Source organism: Jaculus jaculus, chromosome 13 (assembly GCF_020740685.1).
Source record: "Jaculus jaculus isolate mJacJac1 chromosome 13, mJacJac1.mat.Y.cur, whole genome shotgun sequence".
NCBI lineage: Eukaryota > Metazoa > Chordata > Mammalia > Rodentia > Dipodidae > Jaculus > Jaculus jaculus.
The window spans coordinates 43,898,260-43,912,277 of NC_059114.1; the positions used below are offsets into that span (position 1 = coordinate 43,898,260).

Sequence of the window (14,018 nt, forward strand, 5' to 3'; positions counted from 1 at the left end):
CGCGCGGGGCGCGCCGCGGGACCGGCGTGGGCGGGGCGGGGCGGAGCCCGACCAGGTCGGGGGCGGAGCCTCGTTGTGGGCGGGGCGTCGTTGTGGGCGGGGCCCCGCCGAGTTCCGGAGTGGAGTCGCTGACCGCCTCTGCCGGAGCAGAGATGCAGCCGCCGCCCCGAAAAGTGAGATTCCTTCGGGAATGGGGACTCCTGGCGGGCTGGGGGAGCGGAGGGAGCCCACGGGCACACAACTTGGGGTGGGAGACGGGGGAGTAGGACGGCGGTCAGAGCCTACTCCAGAAGTCACCCTGGAAACAGCTCAGCCCCTCCCCAGCCCCGCCTCCTCACCGCTCCGCTGCGGTGCTTTTGAGGTCCCCTCGGCGGGGCGGGGGGTCGGGGGGTCGTCATCCCTCTATCCCACAGGTGAAGCCAGTCCAGGAGGTGAAACTTCGTTTCTTGGAGCAGCTGAACATCCTTCAGACCCGGCAGCAAAGGGAGGCGGATCTGCTGGAGGACATTAGGTAAGCCCCCCTGATTCCTCACCTTCACGTACCCCCACCTTTGCCTGAGCAAGCACCACTCCTTCCTCAACACACATCCTTCTGGGTGGGGTTAGGGGTCAGGCATGAAGAACTGTCGGCCTAGCTATTCACGGCTCTCACCTTAGGCCTGCTTCTCTAGATACTGTACAGATACAAAACAGAAGGACCCTCCCTCAACCCCCTTGATCCCGGCCAAGCGCTCCACCCCACAGTCAAGTTTAGTGTCAATCCCCCTCCGTCTTCCAGACCTGTTGGAAGGCTGGCGGATACAGCATCTGGGCCCCATCATTCTCACCTCCAGGCCCACAAATGGTCTTCCAGGGGTGGGAGGATCCTGCCGGGGCTTTGAGCAATGGAGTGAAGCTGACCTCTGTTGCAGCTGCCTGAGGTGATCTCAAAGACTGTCGTTCTTGGTCTCATTCCCCCAGGGTGTAGTTACAGTCTGGGGCTGGTTCATTCTTCCTCTCGCTAGGCTGAGAAGATTAAGGGTGGGAGAGCAGGACCAAACAGTAACCCCCATTCTACTCCTAATCACCACAGATCCTACAGCAAGCAGAGGGCAGCCATTGAACGAGAGTATGGTCAGGTAGGGAAAAACTCTTCTCTGGTCCTTCCCGCTTATTCTAGCCTCTTTTACAGAATAAGAAGTGTCCCTCCCTTATTGTGGTCAAGAACAAATGCCCAGAGTCAGGCAGATCGCTGTGCTATTTATTAGCTGTGTGACCTTGGATAAATTACTTAACATTTCTTGGCCTCAGTTTTTTTTTTTTTTTTCTTCTTAAGATGGGGCTAGTGGGCTGGAGAGATGGCTTAGCGGTTAAGCGCTTGCCTGTGAAGCCTAAGGACCCCGGTTCGAGGCTCGGTTCCCCAGGTCCCACGTTAGCCAGATGCACAAGGGAGCGCACGCATCTGGAGTTCGTTTGCAGAGGCTGGAAGCCCTGGCGTGCCCATTCTCTCTCTTTCCCTCTATCTGTCTTTCTCTCTGTGTCTGTCGCTCTCAAATAAATAAATAAAAAATTAAAAAAAAAAGATGGGGCTAGTAACAAGAATACCAAATCTTCATGTAGGACTAATATAAGTTAATGAATGTAAGGCATTTAGCAAATGATTATATTATATATCCAAAGAATGATTTTGTGACCTGGTCCCAAATACTCCCAGTTGGGGTGGACCTTCACAAAAGAACTGGGTCTGTGATGGTTTTCTCACCAGGCACTCCAGAAACTTGCCGGGCCATTCCTGAAGAGGGAAGGGCAGCGGAGTGGGGAGATAGACAGCAGGTGGGTCTTGTGAAGGTAGAGATGATAGAAGTTCAGCTTGAGAGATCTGGTGTGTGTGTGGGGGGGGGGGTGGCACGTGAGCTGCAGGTAGAGCTGACACAGCATCAGGAGAGAAGCTGACCCAGCAAGGACACTGTGGGTGGGAGTGGAGGGCATGCGAGATCCTGTGGCTGAGCTAATGGGTCGATCGATTGATGGGCTCTTGAATGAGGGGGAAGGGAAAGCACTCTGTCTCCTGTGGTGTGTGTGTGGGGGGGTGTCTCATGAAACTGTGGAGTTCTTCCCTCTTCAACATAGACCTTCTCTGGGGAGGGACAGGACAGTGTTTGGTGTCTGGCGCTGTCTACTGGATGCCACAGTGGCTGGGGGCCAAACCAGGCTCCAGGCATCTGACCGATACCGTGACCTAGCAGGGGGAACAGGGCGGAGTGCCAAGGAGCAGGTGCTTAGAAAGGTATGGCTCAGTGGATGGGGTAGAGGGATTGCCTGCTCAGACCTGGAGATAGTCTGGATCAGAACTTGGTGTATGCATGCCGCCAGGGTACAGAGAGCCTCCAGAGGGCTCAGGCTGAGGTGCTGCAGTCTGTCCGAGAGCTCAGCCGAAGTCGGAAGCTGTATGGGCAGCGAGAACGTGTGTGGGCCTTGGCACAAGAAAAGGCAGCTGATGTCCAGGCAAGGTGGGCTTATAACAACCAACTAGGAGAGCTGAGGTGGAGTGTGGGGGGATAGAGGGTGGAATCAAGCCATTTCAGCTGGGCCTGACTCTTGTCTGCTCTCCCTCACCTGCATAGGCTGAACCGAAATGACCATGGGATCTTCCATTCTCGGACCAGTCTCCAGAAACTGAGCACCAAGGTTTGGGGGAATCAGGGTATGGATAGGGGCAGAGTTGTGTAGTGGTTTTGAATCCAATAGCATAAGTGTAAGAAGCTGAGTTGAATCCAGGCTTTTCTATTTCCTAATAAATAGTATAATGCTAGGCTCATAGTAAGTACTCAATGTTACCCTGTTTAACTTCCTTGGCTTTTGTGATCCTCCTTTTCTTCATCTGTACAATGAGAATAAAACCCTTCATTTTAATTCCTTGCTTTTTAAAAGATTTTATTTGTATTTATTTATTACAGAAAGTGGGGGAGAGAATAGGCTTGTTAGGGCCTCAAGCCATTGCAAATGAACTCTAGATACATGTATCACCATGTGTTTCTGGCTTATGTGGGACCTGGAGAATCAAACTTGGGTCCTTAGGCTTCCCAAGCAAGCGCCTTAGCTGCTAAGTCATCTTTCCAGCCCTTGTTTTTGTTTTTTCAAAGTAAGGGTCTCACTCCTTTCCAGGCTGACCTGGAATGCACTGTGTAGTCTCAGGATGGCCTCAAAACTCACATCGATCCTACTACCTTAGATTCTCAAGTGCTGAGATTAAAGGCGTGCACCACCATACCCAGCCTTTTTTTTTTTTTTAAGTTATTTGTTTCAAAGATAGAGAGTATGGGTGTGCCAGGGCTTGCTGCTGCTGCAGCAAATGAACTCCAGACACATATGCCACTTTGTGCACCTGGCTTTATGTGGGAACTGGGAATTTGAACCCAGGTCATCAGGCCTTGCAATCAAGTACCTTTAACCACTGATCCATCTCTCCAGCCCTCATTTTCATTTCTTTATATGTATTTATTGAGGGCCTTTATGTACTAGCCAATTATTGGGGATACAGTGGAGAACAGGCCTAATGGAGTTCTGCCATCGCAATCTGGTTGAGATACAGTATGTGAACAAACAATAAGATGAAGATAACAGTACAACAAATGCTATGACAAAGAGTAACAAATGGGTGTGATTTAGATGGAAGGTCTTTCTGAAATGTGGCCCATACGTCAAGGAGGAGGCACCCATGCAAAGATCTGAGGGAGGAGAGTCTCAGGGAGTGGTAATAACATGTGTAAAAGTCCTAAGGAGGGAATAACTTTGGCTGAAGGAACTGAGAGATGACCAGTGTGCCCAGATCATTGTGAGCAAGGGACACACACTTGAAAAGAGGTCATAGAGGTTGCAAGGATCAGCTCATGTTGGATCTGGTAAGTAATGATGAGGCACAGTTTGTATTTTTAGATATATACAGACAGAATCATGAGAAAACTTTTGAGCCAAAGTTGCATGTGAAGTTTTTAGTGTAGTGCTAAGCATGTAATAAGCAGCCAATAATGTGAGATGCATCCTGGTCTGAATTGTGGCTGGGGTTCAGGGCTCCCTGCTGACTCTCTTTCTCTTCCTAGCTGTCTGCCCAGTCAGCCCAGTATTCCCAGCAGCTGAGAGCAGCCCGCAATGAATACCTGCTTAACTTGGTGGCAACCAATGCCCACCTTGCCCACTACTACCAAGAGGAGCTGCCAGCCCTACTCAAGGCTAGTCCTAACCCAGGTTACTCCTGTCCCTCAGCAAGGGGGAGGGCTGCCCATGTTTCCCACTTCTTCTCAGGCTGGCTAGTGCCAGGCTCTTGACCTCTTTGAACCCCATATTCTTCATCAGTGTTAACCCCATGTATGCATACCTTATCATGCTAATGAGGTTTAAAGAAAAAAATGATGTGAAAGTGTTTTTTAGACTTTCAAGTGATGTGTGCACATGAGGGCCTGTGGTTAGAAACAGTACTGTCTTACTATTTCCTATCCCTGTGGACTTGCCTCATCCAAACCTGGAAAGACAGCTTGCCCTGCACTAGAATCCTGGGGAAAAGATGGTGTCAGTACCTTGGGGTTCTTTCCAGGCCCTTGTCAGTGAGCTGTCAGAACACCTGAGGGACCCCTTGATGTTACTGAGCCGAACTGAGCTGGAAGCTGCAGAGACAGTCCTGGAGCATGCCCGCCTTGGGGGAGAGGTAACCTCCCAGGTGAGAGCTGGGCTTCTGAGTGTGGCCCTAGAAATGCTTTGTGCCCTTCTGCTCCAGCACAGCACTCCCCACTGCAGCTCTGTCTGTGTCCTTCTCACCTTTCTTCCAAGACATGCTTGAGGATGGTTGGACATGTAGCAAGTGGGTGACTGCTTTTTCCATCCCCAGGTAAACTGGGAGCAGGATGTGAAGTTGTTTCTTCAGGGGCCTGGAGTCTTTTCTCCTACCCCACCTCAGCAGTTTCATCCAGCAGGGACTGATCAGGTGAGAGACCTCCCTGCTTTGGAACTAGGCCAAATTTAAACATTAGTGGGATTTAGGGCCCCTGTCCTGTTGTTCTTGTCTAGTTATTAACCAGTGACTACTCAGTCTTGGAGAGGGAATTTCAAAATTCCAGTTTGCCTCCATCTTTTTGTACACAAATACACCTAAGACCTAGGTTCAGTCAATGTCTTGTCATTCCACCTGTATCCATCAACTTTGATCTCATTCCTGGGACTCTGTATCTGTACGAATATATGTGTCCACAGATAAAGGCATATGCCTTTTCCTCTTTGTCCCAGACTTTCGAGGTTCAGATAAAGAAAGGAAAAGGAAGACTCAGGCCCTGTTTACAGCATTCCTTATCTCTTTCAGGTGTGTTCCCTGGAGGAGGGAGCTGGAGGCATGGCTGGGGAAAGTGGCCTGGAGAAAGAGGTCCAGCGATGGACAAGCCGAGCTGCCCGAGACTATAAGATCCAGCACCATGGCCATCGGGTGAGGAGGGGGTGCCGGTGCTGTCAGTGGGCAAGAAGAGATGAAGATCCCAGACTCTCTGGGGCTGTTATGGATGTGCAGACAAGACAGGAGGGAAAGGAATTATGGCAAAGTTGTTCACAGCTTTCAGAGATGGACTGACCTGGGTTCATACTCTCTTCTGTTGCTTGTGAGTTCAATAACCCTGGGTAAGGGAGTGACTTCATCTCTCTGGACTTCAGTTTCCTCATCACTAAAGTGGGGCCAAGAATAATACCTGCCTCATTGGGAAGATGCATGACACAATGCAAGTGATGTAACTACCAAAATACCAGGCCCAAAGTAAGTTATGGCTCACAGCATCTCCATCCTCCTGTGCTGTCGCCACCAGGTGCTGCAGCGACTGGAGCAGAGGCGGCTGCAGGCCCCAGAGCGAGAAGCTCCAGGTGTGGAACAACGGCTACAGGAAGTGAGGGAGAGCATCCGGCGGGCACAGGTGAGGCACAGCTCTGTTTAGAAACACTGAGGTCATGCTTCCTCCGGGCAGCCCTTCAACTGTGATGGAAGGAGGGAAGCAGAAAGCGGAGACAGCTGGCCAGGTTCAACTGGCTCCCTTCCTCCTATACCAGGTGAGCCAGGTGAAGGGGGCGGCCCGGCTGGCCCTGCTGCAGGGGGCCGGCTTGGATGTACAGCGCTGGCTGAAGCCAGCCATGACCCAGGCCCAGGATGAAGTGGAGCAGGAGCGACGGCTCAGTGAGGCTCGGTTATCCCAGAGAGACCTCTCTCCCATGGTGAGCTTCTCCCTAACCCTAGCTGTACAAGTTGGAACCGAAGGCAGACCCTCAAAAATGGGAATCAGCCGGGCATGGTGGCACACACCTTTAATCCCAGCACTCAGGAGGCAGAGGTAGGAGGATTGCTGTGAGTTCGAGGCCACCCTGAGACTACAGAGTGAATTCCAGATCAGCCGGGGCTAGAATGAGACCCTGTCTCGAAAAAAACAAAATGGGAATCATAGCAGTCCCTAACTCAGAAGGCTGTTGTGAGGCTTAAATGATATCATTCATGTATAATTCTCTGCATAGAGACCTCAGTAAACTTTTATTATGAGTATAATATGGTGATTAAGAACCGTGGTTCTGGGAGCAGTCTGAAGTTGAGTGCCAGCCAGTCCACTTACTGGTCGCGTAATCTTGGACAGTGACTTACTTAGCATTTCTAAGCTTCAGTTTCTTCAAATGTAAATTAGGTTAAGCAAAATAACATTGGATTATGGTGAAGATTCAATATGACGATGTGATACCTCACACTGTGCTATGCACATACTAAGCACTTACTTGTAACTGCTAGTTAGTATTTACCCTTAGGGGTAATGTCAGGGAGTGGGAGACCCATGCAAGACTTGAGGTGGTTTCTGACCTTTGCCCCTCTCTAGGCTGAGGATGCCGAGCTTTCTGACTTTGATGAATGTGAGGAAGCTGGGGAGCTCTTTGAAGAGCCAGCCCCCCAAGCTCTGGCTACCAGGCACCTCCCCTGCCCTGCACATGTGGTGTTTGGCTACCAGGTATGAAGGGGGATGGGGTCTTTAGGTGGGCAATAGTGTGCATGGGGCAAATCCTGATTCCTTTCTTGTGGGGCTCAGGCAGGGCGTGAGGATGAACTGACCATCACAGAGGGTGAGTGGCTGGAGGTCATAGAGGAAGGAGATGCTGATGAGTGGGTCAAGGTAGGTATGGGACCCTGGATGCTGATCTTGGGCTGGGGCAGTGGGAGGATTTCTATATGGCCACTCAAGGACCCATCTAGGCAAAGCTAGAAGACTGGAGGGGAACTAGGGCCATGGACTGCTGAGCAAGTCTGATACATGTTCACATTGTTTGGGTGAGCAGGCTCGAAACCAGCATGGTGAGGCAGGCTTTGTCCCCGAGCGGTATCTCAACTTCCCAGATCTCTCCCTTCCTGAGAGTGGCCGTGATAGTGACAATCCCTCGAGGGTGGAACCGACAGGTAAGAAAAGGAAATTCTAGGTTCAGTGACTGTGGATACAGAGGCAAGTCACTGCATGTTGGTGGGCCTGGGGTGTCACGGCCCTCCCACCCACTGCCTCCCTCTATCACCCTCTCTCCTGGGCTCCGTAGCATTCTTGGCCCGTGCCCTCTACAGCTACACTGGACAGAGTGAAGAGGAGCTGAGTTTCCCGGAGGGGGCCCTCATCCGCTTGCTGCCCAGGGCACAAGATGGTGTGGATGATGGTTTCTGGAGGGGAGAATTTGGGGGCCATGTTGGTGTCTTCCCTTCTCTGCTGGTGGAGGAGCTGCTTGGTCCCCCAGTGCCAGCTGAACTCTCTGATCCTGATCAGGTAAGACTTCATTCTTTCTTAATCCCCAGGTACCTCTAGGTTGAGCCTGTCACCCCAATAAAGCTCTGCATACACCCTAATGTCTCCCTTCTGGGTTTGTCTTTGGTGGTGGCTTTGGCCTCTCTTTCGCTTTTGGCTGGGCAGAGAAGAGGGAAACCAACTCCTAGGAGCTTGGAGGACTTGAGGGCCAGAGAGACCTGAGTTCACATGCCTATTTCATGACCCCGGGTGGTTATGGGGACAACAGCTGCTGTTATGACTAGAAGGTGACAGAGGCCCTTTAGCTCCATTAACACACAGGAGGTATTTAAATCTGTGATTCCTTTTTATCATGACACAGCAAGAAGCACAGAGGACACTAGGGAGACCAGATTCTAACCAGCACTCTGCCCATAGCTGACAGGACAGACAGTTTAACCTGAATCTCACCTCTAACACAGGAGTGATCAAAATGCCTAACTCATGAGGTCGTGGTGAGGGTTGAATGAATATATGTGTAGTGCTAGAAGAACACATGACACATAGTAGGTGTTCAATACGTGTAGGCTGGTGAATTATTCATTAGTTACAAGCCCCTTTTGGCTGATTTTGAAGTGCGAAGTGATGGGACAAGAATTGAGGTGGGATTAGAAGAAAAGCTGGAAGCCTTACCACATACTAGGAATAACTATGTTCATCCTGTTCCCAGATGCTGCCATCCCCCTCTCCTCCCAGTTTCTCTCCTCCTGCACCCACCTCTGCTTTGGATGGATCCCCTGCACCTTCCCTGTCTGTAGGTGAGTAGAGAGAATAGGGGACCCTGGAAGCACAAGACATGGCAAGGAGAGAGCTTGGACTCTGTCTTACTCTGTTCCTCAGTATACCCCAGTGTACCCTATAGTAAGGTCCACTAGATTGATGGAGAGGATAGCTCCATATTTGGAGTCAGGCTGGCATGGTTTAAACCCTACTTTGTCACTTCCTGTTGTGTGACCTGAGGTGGCATGCCTAACTTGTGTGGTCTTTGATTAATTGTTTGAGTGTGTGTGGTTTAAGACAGTCTCCCTCTGTATCCAGGCTGCTCTGGAACTTAGGCTATAGCCCAAGCTAGTCTTGAACTAGTAATCCTGCCTCAGCCTCCTGAGTTCTGAGATTACAGGTTTGAGCCACCATGCCTGCTTGGTTTATTGAATTGTTATGAGAATTAAAAAGACATCTGTTAGGGTACATAACATTGTCCTTGGTGCACAGTAAGTGTGCAAGTAGTGGCTGCTTTGTAGTCATTTTTAAACTATTAGCCATCTTCTCTCACTACATCCTCTGAAAATGTACTCTTTGCTCTTGGTGTCCTTGAATCCTGAAAATACATAGCTTTGTCATTCTTTTCTCCCAATAGTTCCCCCTCCCCCCATGATGCTGAGGAATCACACCAGAACTTTGCAGATGCTAGACATGCACTTCTACCCTAACCCACAACCCTGGCTCCCCATCTTCCCCTGTGGAATACCCAGCTTCTCTAAAGCTTTCTAGAACTTCCACCTTCTCCTGACCTAGAGGTAGTCACCAACCCTCTAGTTCACTTGGGATGATTTAGTACTCATCCATCGTGTGTTGATGTGTCGTTATGGGGTTGAGAGCCATTGGGAGTTGGAGGCCATGTATCTCCCCTGCTTTCTTTGGTGCCTTGTACAGATCAGTTGGGTACAAGTATTTGTTGTGGATGGATTGATGACTTTGCAGCTCAGACTGGTGATTAATTTTTTTTTTCAAGATAGGGTCTTGCTCTAGTCCAAGCTGACCTGGAATTTACTATGTAATCTCAGGGTGGCCTCAAACTCACGGCAATCCTCCTACCTCTGCCTCCACCATACTCAGCTGGTTATTATTTATTACTTAAAGAAGTATTTTTAGAGTATCAGTCACTGTCCTAAGTGCTGGCGATGCAGCATTGAGCCCAACAAAGCCTACACTCTGACTATGGTTCTTGTTTCTAGACAAAGCCTTGGATTGCCCCGGACCCCTGGACATGATGATGCCCCGACTTAGGCCGGTAAGGGCTCCCTGCCTTGGAGGAGACTACTGTCCGAAGGGGTTCTTCCCACAAGGCCTGTTTTGTTTGCTAGGCTAAGAAAATGGACAGGGATAGACCCACATGGGATGACGCTGGAGCTCCATCTATGTATGTTCTCACAGATGCGACCACCTCCTCCTCCGCCAGCTAAAGCCCCGGATCCTGGCCACCCAGATTCCCTTACCTGAAGACCAGGGGTATCACTACACCCCAGTGATGCTGCTGTGCCTCTCTCCATGCTGTTGGAACCTACTCCCTCAATGATCTGGACTGACACAGGCAAAAGCTGGAATCTCCCCCATGTTTGTCCTCACCTTCAGGGGTAGAAACTTCCTCTGTCCCCATTTCTGGGACTAGAACCCACTCCTCCTTCCCACTGTTCTTTTGCAATCCCTAGAGATGGAATTATCTATTTGTCTTCTAACATCACCCCATCTTGGGGGTGGTATAATATTCCAAAATCCCTGGGGATGGGGCTGGAACCCATTCCCCCAAATTTGAGTGGCTCCAGTCTATCTCTGTCTCCATGCTGGCCTTGTTTCCAGCTGACCTTGTGGCCCACCCCACACTGAATGCCAGGGTCACTGGGCTTGAGGCCATCAGAGGAGCTGACCTTGGGAGTCAGAAGGAGCCAGAGCCAGGATGCAAAGCAACTGTAGTAGTCTGAGCGGATTTATTGACAGTGAATAAAGAGCACGAAGTCCAAGCTAGTGCTTGGACCTCTTGTGCCAAGATGGCAAGGAGCCTATGGTGCTATTGCTTTAGGGACCCACCAAGGGTAGTCTGGTCCCAGCTACCATGCTCTAAGCATGTAGAGCAAGGTGTTGGGGGAAGGCAGGCCAGGCCACCTGTTGGCAGGTAGGGAAAGGGGAAGAAACTTAGGGACTGGGAGTATGTGTAGAGGGGACTCCTCCTGAGGTCCCCCAGTCTGAGACCATGCAACTCCTGGTGGAAGTAGAGCTGACCCCTCAACTGAAGGGCAGTGCCATCCAGTGGAGGAGAGGGCCTTCAAAGCCACCCACCCCCAGGCAATGCAGCTGGCAGTCCATCAGTACAATGAAGAGTGAGGCTTGGAGGAGAGGAAGAACAGTGTTTCTTCCTGTTCAAGCTCTGGCCCAGCTTTTCTCCAGGGGCTGCAGGACCTGCTCATTCCTCACTCCCACCACCAGCCACAGAATCTGTAGCACAGGCTTAGCCTGCAGTTTACCTTTGGGGTTCAAGGAAATGATGGGCTTCAGTGGTTTTGGTAGAGGATGGACAAATATTACCTGATCTGGGGCTTATGCAGACTCACCTCAAATACCCCCTGCTCCCCGTGGCGGAGACACCTGAGAGAAAGAGGAAGCATCAACAATGAGAACAGAAGGTTTTCTCCTGAGTATGTACAGGAAAACTGAGCCTGCCACTGCAGCTCTGGCCATATCTTCATACCTGGTGACCTGAGGTGTCCAGTTTGCTTGACTGTTCATTTGTCTCTTGATTGGGCGGCCCTGGGCTTGGTCCCCTCCCTCTGGCCCCCACAGTCGGTTCTGTAGAAGCTCCAGGGGTGCCCTCAAGCACACAAGGGATGAGACTGGTGTCCCTGAGACCTCCATTCTGTACTGGAGGGCTGGCTAGAGCCTGGGGCTGTGGTTCCTCAGGGGGCAGCACTGCCCTGGGCTGTCCTCCCCCAGATCCTTGACCACCTCCTGGATCCTGTCCCCCTCCAGAGCCCCAGCTTCTGTCTGTAGGGGAACCATCATGATGCTCATGTAGTCCGTAGCGCTTTTCAATGTGCGTCACTCGGAATCTGCGAGGGAAGAGAACATTGGGTCTTAGGACTACAGCTTGAGGCTGCCTAACCTTCCCCTTCAATGGTGACTTTCCCCTGGGCAGAGGAGGCCTTCTTAGATTGTGGGGCACTTTATACAGCCTGTCTGCTGCTGCATCTCCCAGCCCAGGAGGAAAGAGCTGGGACTGTTTTTTTGGGGGGTTAGGTACCTTATCATTGGGGTCCCCACCTCAGCCCCCCTTTCCCTGGGGCAGTGTATCCCCACCTGCCTACTGAGAACACGGTGGTCTCTCCAGGCCGAGGGCGGCCTTTTCCTTCCTTGGAGCGTCCTTGACGGACAAGTGGGGGTCTCTTGTTGCGACTGCAATGGATACAAGGAGCTGCAGAGCCCAGATGCACTGTGTGATGATGGGAAGGGGCTCCATCCTGCAAGCTGGAGGTGGCATCCACACTGGACCACAGGGAGGAAGGGAGCAGAAATGGTATTTCCATTTCCCTTCCTTTTCTGTTTCCTTCTGTTCCTTCAACATGCTCTTTAAACCTCCCAGAGCTCCACTTTCCCCAGGCTCCACCATTCTTTTGTCTTTAATAAATTCACTATTAAGCCATGAGTGATCATGTGGTCTTCCTTCTAGCCCTGTTTACTAAAAAGAGAGCAATGCTTAACCCAAGAAGGTAGACTAGAGATGAATATTAGGCTTGATGATTTCTAGATGTGAGATATGTTTAAGGACCTAAGATTTCTACAAAACTTTTTTTTTTTTTTCCCAGTAGGTTACCCAGCCTGGCCCTCCCCCCACCCCAAACTCGCAATGACACTTGAGAAGGTTGTGCTGGAGGAGAGAGTACTCTCCAAGGCAAGCTAAGCCATGCTGGCCCTTGTATCCAGCTCACCTGGAGAGCTGCACTGTCCCTTCTCCTTCACTGTCCCCCAGCATCTCCTTCAAGGCCTCAGCATTGGCTGAGGGGAGAGGGAAAAGAGGGAGTCAGTGGAGGTGGAGGTCAGGTCAAGAGAACACTAGTGTGGGAGGAAGCACGGGGCTAGCCTATACCCACCTTCATTTTGGATGATGCAGCGAACAATCCTCTCTACTGTGTCCTCATTCATGTCATCGTCCTCAGCTGAAGGATGAGAGAAGTTGGCAAGGAAGCAGGCAATGAGTCAGCTTTGGGAGAACATGCCCTCATGACCCCATGGCAGATTTGCCCAAGACATATCACTTATTTTCCATAATGCTGGACTTTAGCATTTCAGAAAAGGTGAGAGAAGTCAACAGGAACTCTAGACGACCATGGGTGAAACCTGTCCTTCCCGTGCATCCTCTCTAGCCCTTTTTCAGGATGGTGTCGCCCTACATACTGACTCAAGAATGCAACGTTAGGCATCTTTCGGGCTTGAACAGGATTTGGCCTGATCTTTTTGGCCAAGGAGGCACTGAGGTATGGGGAGAGGGGTAAGGGAGGGAGAATGGCTCCTCACTCACGGGGCTGGAGCTGGGCATCATCAGGCTCCGAGCCCCTAGATGTTCGGCAGCGGTAGCCTTTCTTCTTGAGCACGTGGCAGATCATGAAGCCTACCAGGCCCATGAGGAAGAAGACCAGCACAAGCAGGAAGAGCATGTACAGCCCATGTTGGGGTGGCTCCAGGTCAGGCTGTGGTTCCGACATGAGGCCCTGGGGGACGAGCGCAGGCCAGTGCGCCTCCTGGGTTTAGGGGGCTGCAGCTGGGAGGGGGGGAAGGGTACGGATGCAGTTCTCAGGATTCCAAACTGGCACGCTTCGGATGTTCGTCCCACCCCCTACCCAAGCAGGGAGCTGTCCTGACCAAGGGTGCTTGGCAGCTCAAGACCGCCCAAGGCTGGAGGCCAGATGGCGAACACTACACAAACCTTCAACTACGACCAGGTCCCACTTTTCCCAACGCCCAGACCATTCCTCTTTCCAGTTCGTCCCTCGCTTCCGTCCCTCCCAAGGACACTGCAGCACCAGATGGGATGAAATTCTCTGGCGACCGGCACCTGAGTCAGCGTCCCTACCTCCTCCATGTCAGCCTGAGCCAGGCCTCCTGCAGCCCCCTCCCCTCCACATATCCCCGCAACCCTTCTCCCCTTTGCGCTTTCTCCTACCCTGACCAACTGGCCCACCCGGTACCGGTGGTTTGGTTCTGTCTCCGGCTCCGGCTCCGGCTCCGGCTCGGGTTCCGGCTCCAGGGGCGTCCTAGTCCGGCTCAGGGCCCCTGACGCCCTCCCGGCGCTCATCCCTTGCTTCCTCCCCCTCCCCCCTTCGCCGCCTCACCGGCTCCGGGCTGGTGGCTGCGGATAACGGCGCCGCGGCGGGCGGGCGGGCGGGGGAGGGAAGGATGGCGGGGGATGCGGGCGGGTCGGGAGCTGCGGCAGGCTCCAGGCAACTC

The 14,018-nt window shown here is 51.9% G+C and overlaps 2 protein-coding genes across 6 annotated transcripts; one reads left to right on the forward strand and one right to left on the reverse strand.

The window, feature by feature from the left end:
• The first annotated feature begins 102 nt into the window (after positions 1 to 102).
• Positions 103 to 12,219, forward strand: Fchsd1 (FCH and double SH3 domains 1). 3 transcript variants are annotated; one of them, XM_004664694.2, is made up of 20 exons: positions 103 to 173; positions 414 to 511; positions 1,073 to 1,118; positions 1,745 to 1,812; positions 2,125 to 2,266; positions 2,353 to 2,489; positions 2,604 to 2,667; positions 4,080 to 4,208; positions 4,571 to 4,693; positions 4,862 to 4,957; positions 5,330 to 5,449; positions 5,820 to 5,924; positions 6,058 to 6,219; positions 6,864 to 6,992; positions 7,071 to 7,154; positions 7,318 to 7,435; positions 7,567 to 7,787; positions 8,476 to 8,563; positions 9,761 to 9,816; positions 9,960 to 12,219. In XM_004664694.2, the coding sequence occupies exons 1-20, from the start codon at positions 153 to 155 to the stop codon at positions 10,023 to 10,025; spliced, it is 2,073 nt and encodes a 690-aa protein (XP_004664751.1). In that variant the 5' UTR covers positions 103 to 152; the 3' UTR covers positions 10,026 to 12,219. The 3 variants fall into 3 exon arrangements, with proteins under 3 accessions (XP_004664751.1, XP_044988468.1, XP_044988469.1); XM_045132533.1 differs by having other exon boundaries at positions 2,131 to 2,266; XM_045132534.1 differs by lacking the exons at positions 8,476 to 8,563; positions 9,761 to 9,816; positions 9,960 to 12,219 and having other exon boundaries at positions 7,592 to 7,757.
• On the reverse strand, positions 10,489 to 13,904 carry Rell2 (RELT like 2). 3 transcript variants are annotated; one of them, XM_045132536.1, is made up of 8 exons: positions 13,753 to 13,904; positions 13,093 to 13,332; positions 12,665 to 12,730; positions 12,503 to 12,569; positions 11,874 to 12,059; positions 11,269 to 11,626; positions 11,132 to 11,165; positions 10,489 to 11,044 (listed from the first exon to the last, which is right to left on the reverse strand). In XM_045132536.1, the coding sequence occupies exons 2-7, from the start codon at positions 13,274 to 13,276 to the stop codon at positions 11,133 to 11,135; spliced, it is 894 nt and encodes a 297-aa protein (XP_044988471.1). In that variant the 5' UTR covers positions 13,277 to 13,332; positions 13,753 to 13,904; the 3' UTR covers positions 10,489 to 11,044; position 11,132. The 3 variants fall into 3 exon arrangements, with proteins under 3 accessions (XP_044988471.1, XP_044988470.1, XP_044988473.1); XM_045132535.1 differs by having other exon boundaries at positions 13,735 to 13,904; XM_045132538.1 differs by lacking the exon at positions 13,753 to 13,904 and having other exon boundaries at positions 13,089 to 13,260.
• Positions 13,905 to 14,018: the final 114 nt, after the last annotated feature.

Bases quoted from the DNA above. Each gene is read 5' to 3' on its own strand.
- Fchsd1 (XM_004664694.2), top strand. From the start codon at position 153: ATGCAGCCGCCGCCCCGAAAA. The intron at 4,694-4,861 runs GTGAGAGCTGGG...TTCCATCCCCAG, and splicing joins GGGGAGAGGTAACCTCCCAG to GTAAACTGGGAGCAGGATGT. The intron at 5,925-6,057 runs GTGAGGCACAGC...CTCCTATACCAG, and splicing joins AGAGCATCCGGCGGGCACAG to GTGAGCCAGGTGAAGGGGGC.
- Rell2 (XM_045132536.1), bottom strand. From the start codon at position 13,276: ATGTCGGAACCACAGCCTGACCTGGAGCCACCCCAACATGGGCTGTAC. The intron at 12,060-12,502 runs GTGAGCTGGATA...CCTGTGGTCCAG, and splicing joins GGGACAGTGCAGCTCTCCAG to TGTGGATGCCACCTCCAGCT. The intron at 11,627-11,873 runs GTGGGGATACAC...CTTCCCTCGCAG, and splicing joins ACCGTGTTCTCAGTAGGCAG to ATTCCGAGTGACGCACATTG.